The sequence below is a fragment of the Pseudophryne corroboree genome, chromosome 6 (assembly GCF_028390025.1).
Source record: "Pseudophryne corroboree isolate aPseCor3 chromosome 6, aPseCor3.hap2, whole genome shotgun sequence".
NCBI classification, from domain to species: domain Eukaryota; kingdom Metazoa; phylum Chordata; class Amphibia; order Anura; family Myobatrachidae; genus Pseudophryne; species Pseudophryne corroboree.
In genome coordinates this window covers 458,081,771-458,096,946 of record NC_086449.1, presented here as the reverse complement: position 1 = coordinate 458,096,946, position 15,176 = coordinate 458,081,771, and the positions used below count along the sequence as shown (strand labels likewise).

The 15,176-nt window shown below is 44.0% G+C and overlaps 1 protein-coding gene across 3 annotated transcripts in view; it reads left to right on the top strand.

Moving 5' to 3' along the window:
* Nucleotides 1-15,176, top strand: part of PLXNB2 (plexin B2) — a 357,268-nt gene that overhangs the window by 293,204 nt on the left and 48,888 nt on the right. For all 3 annotated transcript variants that reach the window (XM_063927157.1, XM_063927155.1, XM_063927156.1), the window contains 4 exons: nucleotides 8,916-9,036; nucleotides 11,537-11,767; nucleotides 12,856-13,032; nucleotides 13,432-13,568. In XM_063927157.1, the coding sequence (XP_063783227.1) occupies nucleotides 8,916-9,036; nucleotides 11,537-11,767; nucleotides 12,856-13,032; nucleotides 13,432-13,568 (666 nt within the window). The remainder of the gene's footprint in view (nucleotides 1-8,915; nucleotides 9,037-11,536; nucleotides 11,768-12,855; nucleotides 13,033-13,431; nucleotides 13,569-15,176) is intronic.

Here is a 15,176-nt window from a genome sequence, read left to right as displayed (position 1 = left end):
GGATCCAGTCCTGAACCCCGAACCTGCGGCCCTCCAGAAGGTGCGGCAGTTGTAGCCACCAGAGGAGTGAAAGCCTTGCTTTCGGCGACAGATGTATCCTCTGGTGCATGTGTAGGTGAGATCCCGACCACTGGTCCAGGAGATCCAGCTGAAAGGACCGAGCATGAAACCTTCTGTACTGCAGAGCCTCGTAGGAGGCAACCATCTTCCCCAAAAGGCGGATGCACTGATGAACCGATACCTGGGCAGGCTTCAAGGCATCCCGGACCATTGACTGTATCACCAACGCTTTCTCCACCGGGAGAAACCTCCTCTGCACCTCTGTGTCGCGGATCATCCCCAGGAAAGACAGCCTCCTTGTCGGCTCCAGATGAGACTTTGGAAGATTCAGGATCCAACCGTGCTCCCTGAGCAGATGTGTCGTGAGAGCAATGGACCTTACCAACTTCTCCCTGGACGATGTCTTCATCAGCATGTCGTCCAGATATGGAATTATGTTCACCCCCTACTTGCGGAGGAGAACTATCATCTCTGCCATCACCTTGGTGAAGATCCTTGGTGCCGTGGAGAGACCGAATGGCAGTGCTTGAAACTGATAGTGATCATCCAACATTGCAAACCTGAGATAAGCCTGATGCGGCGACTAAATGGGAATGTGGAGGTACGCATTCTTGATGTCCAGGGACACCAGAAACTCCACCTCCTTCATACCTGAGATCACCGCTCTCAGAGACTCCATTTTGAATTTGAACTCCCTTAGATAAGGGTTTAACGATTTCAAGTTCAAAATCAGCCTGACCGAATTATCCGGCTTCGGTACCACAAAAAGGTTCGATTAGTAAACCTTGTTTTGCTGATGAGGTGGAACTGGAACAATGACTTCTGACAGTTCCAATTTTCGGACAGCTTCCTGTAGGATAGCTCTGTCTGTCAGCAAAGCTGGCAAGCCTGATTTGAAGAATCGGTGAGGTGGAACAGTTTGAAACTCCAGCCTGTACCCCCAGGACACAATATCCTGCACCCAGGGATCCAGGCCGGACGACACCCAGACGTGGCTGAAATGCCGGAGTCTTGCTCCCACCTGACCGACCTCCAGGCTGTGCGGTCCACCATCATGCTGAGGATTTTGAGGCACCAGAAGCAGACTTCTGGTCCTGGGAACCTGCAGGTGGAGGTTTTTTGGATTTAGCACGACTTCCTCTAAAGAAGGTGTTAGAGGGCTTGTTCTTTCTAGCCCTAGCGGGCCGAAAGGACTGTGACGTATTGGGAGAAAAAGGTTTCTTCGTAGCGGGTGCAGCTGAGGGAAGAAAAGGAGACTTGCCCGCGGTTGCCGTTGAAATCCACGGATCCAGCGCCTCCCCAAAAAGAGCCTAACCTGTGTAGGGTAGGTTCTCCACACTTCTCCTGGATTCCGCGTCCGCAGACCATTGGTACAGCCAGAGACCTCTGCGAGCCGAGACGGACATGGAGGAGATCCCCGCAGCCATGGAACCCAGGTCCTTCATGGATTCTACCAGAAATCCCGCAGAATCCTGTATGTTACGTAAAAACAATTCAACGTCACCCTTATCCATCGTAGCCAAGTCTTCCAATAGTGTGCCTGACCACTTTGCTATAGCTTTAGAAATCCATGCACAGGCAATAGTAGGCCGCAGTATCGCCCCTGAAGCCGTGTATATGGACTTGAGCGTAGTGTCAACCTTGCGATCTGCCGGTTCTTTCAATGCGGTAGATCCTGGGACAGGTAAGACCACCTTCTTTGACAGTCTGGAGACAGATGCATCAACTATAGGCGGTGTTTCCCATTTTTTCCTATCTTCCTCAGGGAAGGGAAAAGCAACCAGAACCCTTTTTGGGATCTGGATTTTTTTCTCCGGGTTCTCCCACGATTTTTCAAAAATTCTTTAGATGCAGGGAAGGTTAGCGAGGCTTTCTCATCAGTGAAGTAAGTATCCTCAGCCTGCTCAGGAGTTGCATCAACACTGTTCAACACATCTCTCATGGCCTCCATCATCAACTGCACCCCCTAAGCAAGTGATGCCGTCCCCCTCAACACATCTCCATCACCGTCTGCTGTGTCAGTATCAGTATCCGTGTCATCCTTTGTAATTTGGGCAAGAGCACGTTTTTGAGGGAGTAACGCAGGGGGGCCTGAGGGAACAGAACTGGACCATACTGCCATAGTGGACTGTAAAGCCTGAGTAACATTCTCAGTCTGTGCAACCCTCTCAGAAATCTGAGAAATAACCCTCTTAAGAGAGGCTAACCACTCCGGTTCCCTAGCTGGGATATGCGCTACAACAATGCAATCCTGATTACATGGAATTGGATCTTCCTGAGAAGATATATCCTCTGCAGCATATGATACAGAGTCTCTAGACATGGCTGCTTGCAATCCCCCCACACCCCACATACACACAGGGTAATGGCAGCAGCCTCCCTGTACCTAAACTCTATTAAAAATAATAAAACTAAAAGAACTCCTATTGCGCTCCCTTAGCTGTGACTGGCTCCTCCGGGCACAATTTCTAAACGGAGTCTGGTAGGAGGGGCATAGAGGGAGGAGGCAGTGCACACTGTTAAGCTCTTAAAGTGCTAATGGCTCCTGGTGGACCCGTCTATAACCCATGGTACTAATATGGACCCCAGCATCCTCTAGGACGTAAGAGAAGTTTATATATGTGTGTTCATCCTGTCTTACATGGTATATAATAATACATGGTGTATAGTTTGTGTCCAGTCATATGTAGTGTTGCTCTATATGTGTGTCTTGTTATATATTGTGTGATACATGGTGTACTGTGGAGCGTGTAACCCCCAGTCATACATGCTGTTTAGCATGAGTATCCCCTTTCAATACATGGCATATAGTGTATGTGGGTAGGGCCGCAACTAGCCCCCCCCCCCTCCTCAAGGGGCATGCACCCCAGGTGCAGGATTTGAGGGGGCGTCAAGGAGTTACAGAGGAGCAGGGTTTTTTTGTTTTGTTTTTTGTTTTTTGGAGGCTGCGGGGGGGGGGGGGGGTTTACCGGCTGTGCTGCTCAAGTGAGACAGCAGACAGTAACAATGTCTCTGACCCGCCTATAGTATAAAAAGAAAGTTGAGAACCTGACCAATGCGCACAAAAGCAGCCTGTGGGAACTAATTGATGTGAAGCGTCACCAACACTCCAATACCATATATACAAACACAATTATCAACGTGGACTCCCTTGGCACTTGATTGATTTCACAGGATGACTTGATTAGAGCAGTGGCGTGCGGTGAGGTCAGTGGCTGGTGAGGCACTGCAGCCACAATGTCCGCTGAATCCCGCCGATGACCCCTACCGCAGCCAAGCTGATGCCTTCTACCGCCCCCAAGCCAATGCCTGCTACTGCCATCGCCCCTGATGCCTGCTACTGCTAAATGCTGCCACCACCGCTAATGGCCTACAAAATTGCCGCCATCAATTGCCCTTGCCGCCATTTCACATCTCAGTCCGATGCCACCAACGCCAGCAGCATGGCTGCTCACCAAACAGGCGGCTAATATGTTGTACATTTTTATAAAATAAAAAACAAATATTAGTGTTTGGGACTGGGGAGGGAGTGGAAGGAGCACGTGAATGCAATTTTGTCCATTGCTGCAGTAATCCCGCGGGGTTGTGTCTATGTTACCTTCGTGCTCAGGACCTGGAAGTGACAAAACGAGAGGGCAGGAGAGAACTTCCGCCCTTACAGCACTTAAATGTTTTCTTCGTTCTCCGTTCGTTTGGGGTAATTATTTTTTTCTATGCAGCATTGAACCCTCCCGGGCTTGCTTCGCTCGCCGTGCTTCGTGCTCGGTGTCTCGCTTCGCTCGCCACCGTTTACTATTCCAAATAGATTGTGACATGGACCCAGGGGGTTATGGGAAAGGTCCTCTCCACGAAGGTAAACTAGACGCTACCAATCCACCATGGGCAAACGTAAGAGTTGCGAGGGGGGGTTTCCGTGTGTGTTACACACACACATATAAATTCTCCCACCATTTAACCCTAACACACACACCCCGTGCCCAGCCTACGTCTAACCTACCCCACCCCTGTAGCCTAACCCAAACCCTCCGCTGGTATACTGACTGTTGGGATCCCGACTGCAGGGATCTTGACCGCATCCCAATATAGGTCTATTCCTAATTTGGACTGCAGAATGCCGCGATCCCTACCACGCTTTGATTGCGGACTGTCTCCACACCGCACACACACTTTCACTGCAGAATACACACACACTCGGACTGTAGACTGTCGCAGTCCCACATACATACACATTACACACACACTCAGACTGCCCACACACACACACACACACACACACACACACACACACACACACACACACACACCTGGACTGTAGATCACACACACACTCACACACACTCACACACACACACACACTGTGACTGCAGGCTGCCCCCCTCCCCCATACACACTAGGACAGTGCTGGTCACACACAGACACACACACACACACTCACTCTGTGACTGCAGGCTGCCCCCCTCCCCCATACACACTAGGACAGTGCTGGTCACACACACACACACACACACACTCTGTGACTGCAGGCTGCCCCCATCCCCCATACACACTAGGACAGTGCTGGTCTCACACACACACACACACACATACACAAACTCTGTGACTGCAGGCTGCCCCCATCCCCCATACACACTAGGACAGTGCTGGTCACACACACAAACACACACTGTGACTGCAGGCTGCGCCCCTCCCCCATACACACTAGGACAGTGCTGATCACACACACACACACACACACACACACACACACACACACACTGTGACTGCAAGCTGTCCCACTCCCCCATACACACTAGGAAAGTGCTAGTCATACACACTGTGACTGCAGTCTGCCCCCCTCCTCCCACTCGTACTGCAGCTTAAACAATGTGTCTGCAGACTGTCTCCCCCCCATTCCCAACACACAAACTCTGCCTGCCCCAGTCCCATGCTATAAGAGGAAGCTGGTACCTGTGTACTGGTGGCAGCTGTGCTGTCTTGAAGTCCGGAGTCTGGAGCTGAGGAGGAGGGCTGCCTGTTCCCCTGCTGCACTGCTCGGTACACAACACATGGGGGCTGGGAAGAGCAGCCGAGGACAGCTCACATTACAGCCCCAGCGTTCAGTGCCCAATCACATAAGATCAGGGACAGGGGCGTGCTTTCATATGAGCTGACAGCACGCCCCTGTCAAAGAGGCACTGCTATTAGGTGCCGCTCTGGGGGTTTTTCTTCATGAGTTTTTGCTGCACAATGCTTGGCCCCGCCCCCCGCTTCCGGACCATTCACACTGACATCGGGAGGCACCAAGAGCAGTGCCTCCCACACACATTAAGACGTGTTTATACATAGTAAATTTATATAAATGCTAAAAGGATTAACTATTAAAATAATACTAAGAAGATATTCTGTGTCATAAGTATCTTCTTAGTATTATTTTAATCATTATGACAGGGGAGGCACTGCCTCCCCTGCCTCCCCTGACTGCACGTCCCTGGATTAGAGTAAACCAACCCGACACGGATATCTGTCTTCCAGATTGATCCTCAAAGAGAACAAAGAATACACCTCATAGGGGGGCAATACATTCTGTTTCTCTACAGATAATGAGGACTCCTACCCTATGGAGAGGTCTACATGTGAAGTAGACAACACAGCATGTGGTTTTGAGAGGGTAAATCCCACACTGGATTCGTCATACACCCATCCTCAAAAGGAAGAAAATGATCCAAAATAGCGTAATACAGTTTTAATACAAACAATAAAACATGAGCAGAGGCAGTAGTACTGGACTCTCACCCGGTGAAAAGGTCTACTAGATGTTAGCAGACAAATGAGCATAAGTATAGACAGCCAGGCGTTCCTGCAGACTCAAAATGCGACTGGTTATAATCCGGATTCCTGCCCCCAGCCTCCTGACCCACCTGTCTGCCCGCATCTGGCTCCGACGCTGTGCGGGTGAGCTCCAGTACCTGGGATCTCTCCTATGCCAGCTACTGTCTTATTCTCTCTTCTTTGCCATGCAGTGCTGCGACTTGCATGCGGTGCACTGTCCAAACTATAGAAGCGCACTGTGCTCCCAGTTAGCAGTATCACCATCCGCTTTGCCTCCCAGATGGGGGATTTGGTTTAGCTTATAGGGGGATGTAGTGTAGTGATGTAGTTTACCATAAAGGGTATGTAGTGTAGTAATATATTACAGTATATAGGGGCATGAAGTGCACTGATGTGGTGTAATGATGTACTATAGCATATAGGGTATGTAGTGCAGTGCATAGAGACATGCAGTGTAGTGATGTAGTTCAGCATGATGGGGATGTAGTATAGTGATGTAGTGCAGTGCATAGGGGCATGTAGTGCAGTGATGTAGTTCAGCGTGTAGGCAATGTAGTATAGTGATTTAATGCAGTGGATAGGAGAATGTAGTGCAGTGATGAAGTGTTATGATATAGTGCAATGTATGGGGACACACAGTGGAACATGTCGTTGAACACGCTGGGGGGGGCATGTGACACACAGGGCATTTGAGGCACATAGGGGAATATTGTCCAATAGTATCCCCTTTTTTCAAAATTTTTGATAATCTGATTATTTTAGTCTGACGGAGTTTGTTTTGCTGTTTTGTATTTTTTTGTTTTTTGGGTGGTTGCCAAATTACTGCCTTGCCCTGGGTGACGAAAATCCTAGTTTCAGCCCTGATGTGGGTCCCTGTCATACATGGTGTATAGTGTGTGGGTCATCCTCCTATCAGTATATTATATACTGATGCATCGTATATAGTTATACATAGTATATATTGTGTGTCCTGTCATACAGTGTACTGTGTCATAACATATATAAGCGGTACTATAGTGGTGTAAAGTGTATAAGCCAAGGGGCTGTACTGTGTGGCATAACAAGTATAAGGGGCTCTACTGTGTAGCGGAATATGTATAAGGGGTACTACTGTGTGGCGTAACATGTATAAGGGGTTCTACTAAAAGATATATTTGGTAACTACAGCAGAGTGCTGACCACTGTTTGTTTCTTGCTAAAAGATATATTTGGTAACTACAGCACAGTGCTGACCACTGTTTGTTTGTTTCTTGCTAAAAGATATATTTGGTAACTACAGCAGAGTGCTGACCACTGTTTGTTTTGTTTCTTGCTAAAAGATATATTTGGTAACTACAGCAGAGTGCTGACCACTGTTTGTTTCTTGCTAAAAGATATATTTGGTAACTACAGCAGAGTGCTGACCACTGTTTGTTTCTTGCTAAAAGATATATTTGGTAACTACAGCAGAGTGCTGACCACTGTTTGTTTCTTGCTAAAAGATATATTTGGTAAATTGTTAAGTGGATTAATATCTGTAGTCAGCAAAAACTTTGTGATTGACTGGGGTTTAGTGATCTCACATTTGGTAGTTGTTTAACACCTTTTGGTGGAGGGTTGCTGTGTGGGGGAGTGGGTTGTAATCACAAAGAACATGTGTTTGTAGACTTACTTAGCCAGTATAGCATAGGACGCCAGGCCTATTAGGACGCTGCAGTGGCTAGTGTATGAAGTGGCTAATTATTAAGTGGCAGCTAATATCAATAGCAGTGTTATACCTGTGTTAAACCGAAGGAAAACAGAAGGTAAACAAACTAATAAGATAACAAACGGACTGCATTACAACCTAAAAACTCTGGAACTTTATGTGGCCTCTCCTCGCCTCAAACATGAGAACACCAAGACCAGGCTTACCACCTCTCTGGCTGAGAACATCAAGTCTGCCCCTGGGCCTAACCATCAAGATGAACAGGGAACTGTGGGGGAAGAGCACCAGGATCAGCAGGGACATCCCCATTGCGTCTGAGTATGCCCCCCACATTCTCCTACCCACCCGTACTAAGATCTGATCAAAATGTTATCCCACTCCTACTTCTGCCACTAGTTACCTGCTATTGTGTTTTTTTTCTCTCTTCATTGCTCGCTTCCACCCCACCATGTGTTTTTCCTGTAATGTTTACCTCCACTGATTGCACACCTTTCCATTGTGCCCTACATGCAGGGTACATCATACTACTACATAATCAACAGTTTTCCCATATATGAACTTGGCCCTTGTATGGCTCACCTCCCACAGTGTAACCTTCAAAGTGCGCCCAACATGGCTGCCTTATATGGTACACTTGTGGATGGGATGAAAAATACATGGACCTTGTGGTTTTGTTGGAACCCTACTCTAAACTGTAGGACTCTAAAATCACCCCCATTTTGTGTCATCTCTTCTAGGGGTAGACTATTCCACCCTGGGTAATCCTACGCTGAGCGTCCAAGATGGCTGCTGCACTTGGTACCTGTGAGGGTGGAATACACAACCCTTGGAAGTTATTACCCAAAATGCCTGCACCAATCCTGCGTTATGCTTTCTGTGGGCTTAAGGTTTTTCTTTTATGTCTGTGTTGCTTGTCTATTGTTGTATTACTCAAATCCTCTGTATCATGTGCATTGTTTTTGATGTCTGTAAAGCGCCTTGAGTCCTGTTGGAGAAAGAGCGCTATATAAATACAATTATTATTATTATTATTATTACTGTGTGTTGTAATGTGAATAATGGATACTACTATGCTGTGTAATGTGAATTGGTACTATACTGTGGCCACACCCCTTCCCCGCAAAGCCATTCCCCTATATTTTTGTGCACTCATCCTAGAGCTCTGTCCTATTGGAATATGTTGGGGGAGGTGGAAGGGGCAGCAATTACCTTTCTCACACAAGCACCAGAATGTCCAGTTATGGCTTTGGCAAGATAATTGTAACTTTTACTTTCTTGGGCACACCATATATTGACTGTGGGAAATGTTTAGGTCACCGTTGTTAATTACTAATTATGTGGCTATGTTTTGTTATTATAGTGGAGGAAGAAATGTTACCGTTTCAGGGAAAGGATTTAATCTTGTTCAGAGTTTCAGCATGATGGCCACATTGCAGTCAAACAGGCAGAAAAGACAGGTGGATGGCTATGATCTTCAGTTGGTGAGTAACCTTGTATCACCGCACTCCATACATATTCATCTTTATGGCAGCATCAATACAATAACAAATGTTTTAGAAGGTAATTGAATTATATTAAATCAAAATTCAGTATAAACGACATGTTCATTACATTTTCAGCCCCCTTCCTCTCAATACAGACACATACACATAATGTTCTTTAATTATTTTTATTTATTTAACTTTCTTAAGAATTTGGTTTAACCTAAACCAGATCTGCAGGGGTTTTTTGTTTAGTTTTTTTAGAGAATCCATAACAAGATTTTCAGAATTCCATTGGCTGCATTTACTTGATTCTTATTTGATTTTTTGTTTCCAGTCAGATCATTTTCTTATCTTCAGCATTAGTAAATGTTTCCAATAGTAGTCTCTTTTTTTTTTCTATGAAACATTTTATATTTCACAACTAGTGATTTAAAATAGGAATAAATGAATGAAACACTTGGTTGATCAATAAAGACCACACTGTGGATGACTGTAAACAGTAGTACCATTACAATCTATTGAGACTTTGCAGTGTATGCTTTTCGGAGTGTAAAGGGGGGTACTCACGGAGCGATATTCTAAGCAATCTGACTAGATTGCTTAGAATATCAGCCTGATCGCTTCGTGAGTACCCCTTACAGCGATAGCGATGCGCAGCCCCGCGCATCGCTATCGCTGCTGCTAGATTGGCCTGCATGCAGGCCAATCTAGCGGGTCGCTCACTTCACCCGCTGGGTGAAGTGAGCGGCCCCCTGTCTCCCCCCGCACGCTTAGCACAGATCGCGCTGTGCTGAGCGGCGGGAGAGATGTGTGCTGAGCGGTTCGCTCAGCACACATCTCTCATGCATCGGCCCGTGGGTACTGGGCTTAAGTAGACCTAACTAGGCAATCAACACTTAGTAGGCCACAACCAGTTAGTCTATCTATTTTCCTGCCTAGTTTTTTAAACATTGAACATATTGAAAAGTAAATTGCAAAAAACTATTTTTATGTGTTGGCTGAAATATACAGTTTCCAATAAAGTAATTTTGTAATTTGCCAGGATTCAGCCATACTACTAGGCCTATTGCTTTATACAATGTTCATCTACAAAGGATGTTTTTTTGCCTTTGTGTTGGTGACAATATAGTACATTCCTTATGAAAGATTTGTGCTGCCCAAACATGGTCAATACACCGTATTGGTGTTCTCATGGAGCATTTGGCGAAAAAAGGGAATCTGTACCCAACCAATTTATGTAATTTATGCCCAGATTTATCAAGCCTTGGAGAGCGATAAATTGCACCTTAGGCATTTCTATAATGGGTGCAGGCCACACTGCACCCATAGAATATACTTACCCCTCCGGAGTCCTGCAATGGAGGCTCTGCTGTGCGGGCACAGATCACTCGGAAAATGGCCGCCGCGGCCATTTCCGAGTGATATGCGCACTGGAGATTTCCCCGGGAACAAGGCGCAGGCGCCATTTTTCCGGAGACATGCACATGTGCAGTAGACTCTGGCATTATGCTAGAGTCTACTGCTGCCGAAGAGGGTCCCCTCCTCTCTTAAAATACCCCTAAATTGCACGGTGAAAAAAGTACCAACCAATTAGCTCCTAACTGTCATTTTCAAACGCAGCCTGTAACATGCAGTTAGGAGCTGATTGGCTGGTACGTTATCACTGTGCTATTTATCACTCTCCAAGGCTTGATAAATCTGGGCCTTAGTTCACATTATATTATGTTTGAGAACTTGTTTTTTATTGTCATTTAGACAGGTCTAGTCACTCAACAGCCAATTCACACTAAATGAAAGGGACACTAGTTGTAGTGTAAATGTTATATATATATATATATATATATATATATATAACAATGTAACCTTACATTATTTATGTACACCATTTATTAAAAATAAAATTCCCATCTTATTTTTAAGGTTCTTACTGCATATGTGTCTTATGGATTGTTTGATTAATTTCCAGCATTTAACCATGTACCTCCTCTGCTACTCCTTCACTCTTTCAGTAACTCAGTGGTAACATTCAGTCTGCACAATTAGGCCGGCTACACATCAGAATGACCAGCAGTCAGGCCAAAGGTTGGGTCGATTTCTCTTCACCCTGGACCATTCCAGATTGCCGGTACACATTAGGAAGATGTATTAAACAACGGAACGAACACTGCTCCGTCCTTCATTACACTGCACCGTATGCAATATCTTACAGTTGGCCGTACAGCAGAGCCAACCAGAAGATGTTGCATGAAACCCAGGGGAGGGGGCAATAGTGCGTACATACTAGGCAATATGCACTAGTGCGTACATACTAGACAATATGCACGAGTTGTCTTGCCGATACTGCAAATCATTCTGATGTCGCTCTGGTGTTTATTTTTACTTATTTTATTGTAGCAACTTCTTTACTGAGCTCTATTTTTTAAATCTTCCTACTCATGTAGACCACAGTACATTCTTAGCAAAATCAACCTTTTTTTTTTTTTAATACTCTTCACAGATTGAAAAGCAAGACATCCTTGAAAGAGTTAATGACTCTGTAATCATATTCACCTCTCCTAAAGTCCCTGAACATTACCAGAACTCGAAGGTTATTTCTGTGATTAAAATGGATGGTTTTGAGACACCTCTGCAAACAACTGATCTCTCTTTCAATTATGTCAATGATCCCACTTTTGATAACTTTACAGATGGCATCAAGAAGCAAGTGAACAATCTAATTAATGCCAAGGTAACGGGTCTCATTGCATTGGTCAGGTGATGGTGTGTGTGTTTGGTTCATATGTAGGCCTATATGTACTGTATAATTATTTTTTATTTTGTTCAGTGTTCATATTATTGTATGGCTTGTATTGAATGCTTTAATTAATAGGTGTTCTGTTATTGACTTATGAAATGATGGTCTTGTTTCTGCATTGCACCAAACCACAAGTCAGTCTTTGGATGACATGAAAAGGAATAGTTAACTATGTACAAAGTCCAGCACTGCCACTGACAATATAGTGTGCTTGTAGTGCCCCCTGGTGTTCTGATTTATTTTTACTTAGCCATATGGTTATTTATTTCTGACTTATAGCACTTTAAACAGATATTTGTGAGTGGCAGGACAGTTTGATGAAACGGTTTGGGAATATTCACTACCATTCCAGGAAGAAAGAAAATAAATGTACAATTAAAAGGTGACTGAGGGCAGACACGAGGAATGGTGTGACAGATTTTGAATTCTGCATTTGATCCACAATGTACATATGAACTCAAATAATATGCCACACATAGCACTATCTTAATTTATTATTTCATTTATTATATGTTAAGTCTCAATCTTGAGTCCACAATCTCTACTTTACGGTCTTCCTGGTTTTTATCTTACAATGCAGCAACATTATATCATAACCATGCTCCATTCATCACTTCCAAGCAGATGATGACCAATACATACATAGGCTTACTATACAATCCCTTTACATTGGGACACCTGAATTACACAGGTTCTGTGGCTGGCTGACTTCAAGCCTGCATTTCAACTGGTTTTAATCAGCCACAGAACCATTGTAATCCTTGAATGTTCCGGTTTAAAGGGAAAGTATGGTAAGCCTACCCGTACATCATGTGCTCCGCAAGTAACTGATACAAACGTGAGTGGATTTGGGCCATGTGATGTTAAGCCACACTTTGCGAGGCTGATTGTTTCAGTGCTGATAGAAGAAAAATATACACATGGGACAATGAAAACAGTTTGCAATATAATGATGGCCTTATGCCGGTATATTTTTGTTCAGATGACGGTTCAATTATTGACTTTCTCTGTTCATTATCTAGGGAAATGACCTTAATGCTGCAATGACCATACAAGAGGCTAAAGCATTTGTTGGTGAAGGTGTTTGCAAGATAAATACTCTCACCTCAACCGACTTGTACTGTGTCCCACCAGAAGAGCAACCTCAGCCCAGGAGACGCCACAAAAGGGATACCTCAGACAACTTGCCTGAGTTCACAGTATGTTCTGCTTTTCTCCAAGCATGCATGTAGATCTTGTTTTATGTTGCCATGTGACTACTTTGATTTGCTGGTTTATTATACTTGACCTACAGATGGATTGAACAATTAGACAATAGCAGTATTGCTTATGTATTCAGACAGTGGAACTCTAAATGGAAGCATGTTCATATATTGAATTGCCAGTAACTGTAATCACAGCTCTGTTTGTGACCACAAAAGGCACAGTACTTGCTAAGTCTATTTTTATCTTATCACGTTAACACTTTTTAGCACTATTTTCGTTCACCAACACTGAAAGGTCAATTATACAGATATTTTATAATCAGTCCTATTAGATTTCTCTGTACATGCTTGCATGGTTTTATTTTATTAATTTTTTTTGTTTGTCCTACTTAGGTTAAATTTGGAAACAGAGAGTGGGTCCTGGGAAAAGTAGAATATGGACAGACACCAGCGATTCCCCTAAACATAATTATTCCAGTGGTCCTCATACCAATGATTTTAATAATTGCTATTTCTATTTATTTCTACCGGTAAGTAATGTCTCTGCTCTTCCAGCTAGAAAGGGATTCGCTGTCGATGTATGACTTTAATAAGATCTAGCTTACACTGAGTAGATGGCATCTAGGATGGTCTTACAGATTTGCTGTACTTTTAACTAATTATCTCTGCATTATGTTGGTAGAGATCTAAAATGGTCAGAAAGGAAATCTGTATCTGCTAAATTAAGTTTGGGTACAGAAAATTTAGGGTGGATAATACATACAGTTGGGCCATATTCTATTAGTAGTGGTAACTATAGGGGGGTACACACGGAGATATCCGTTCTTAAAATCTAAGCAATCTGACTAGATTGCTTAGATTTTAATCACAGATCTCTCGTGTGTATGCCCCCCAGCGATAGTGTCGCTATCGCCGGTGCTAGATTGGTGAATTCCCTTGCTCAGAACACAATGCGCTGTACTGAGCGGGGGGAGAGATGTGTGCTGAGCGGTCACTGATAGATTGCTTAGCACACATCTTTGGACGTGTATACTGGCCTTTACTGCGGCTAATAGATCTGCCTTGGCCTATCCTGTTATCCCGGATACCGGCTTGCTGATGTCTGGGTAACGGCACTTATCAGAAACGCCAATCATAATCCCAGATAACACAGGTCTGTGAAATTTAAGGTATTGAAAGCTATTTTAATACTTTCATATTCTTAATTATACTCCTGTGTACATCAAGAAATAGTATATAAAAAAATTACCACATCACATTTACCTATAAGGGGGTTACATACATTTTTAAGAAAAAACAAGAAGTTTAATTGTTCTTGACATTTTTTTGAAATATGAAGAAGTGTAGAAGATATCACTGTGTTTTTGTCTAAATAACATAATAAATAACAACAAAATCAAACAATAGAAACAAAACCATAATTATTGAAAAAGTCGTTAATATCTTGGGTTTTTTTTTTGTCTTCAAACTTCGTTTTTTCGCTTTTAAAGTTTTTCCTGTGTCATCTCTGTGTATCATCCAGCAGTAGTCAGCCATCATGCTGACGTCCCAATGACCCTGGTATCTTCTTTCTACATCTTTAACGTCTTGGTGGAACCGTTCATCCTGTTCTTCACTGTAGTCTCCGAGATTATTGGGGAAATGCTCAATAAGGGAATTCAAAAACTGTACCTTTAAATTCATATTGCAGCCAAAGTTTCTGTAGCAATTGAGCATTTCCCTGACAATTTCTTTGTCGTTTTAATCCTTGACATTGCCTAGAAATTTTGAAATCACTTGTTTGAACGAAGTCCATACCAAAAGTTCTATGATGGCTACTTGATGAATAGCATCAATCAGTGCATATACTGTACTGTATGAGTGGTGTGTACTGTGTGTGTGTGTATGTGTGTGTGTGTGTGTGTGTGTGTATGTGGTCTGTGTGTGTACTGTCTATGTTTGTAGTGTGTATATGTGGTGGTAGGCAGGGGTTAAAAATAGGCGGCACAGGGCAAAACTGTGTTGCATCTGTTGTATTTGGTTCCTCCTTCCCCAGCTCACCTAGTAGTAGTTGTGTGTGTATAATGTTCCTTTAGACAGTATGGGGTTTAGTCCCTTTGTAAATGTGTGCTCCAGGCCCATGTGGACCTTAATCTGGC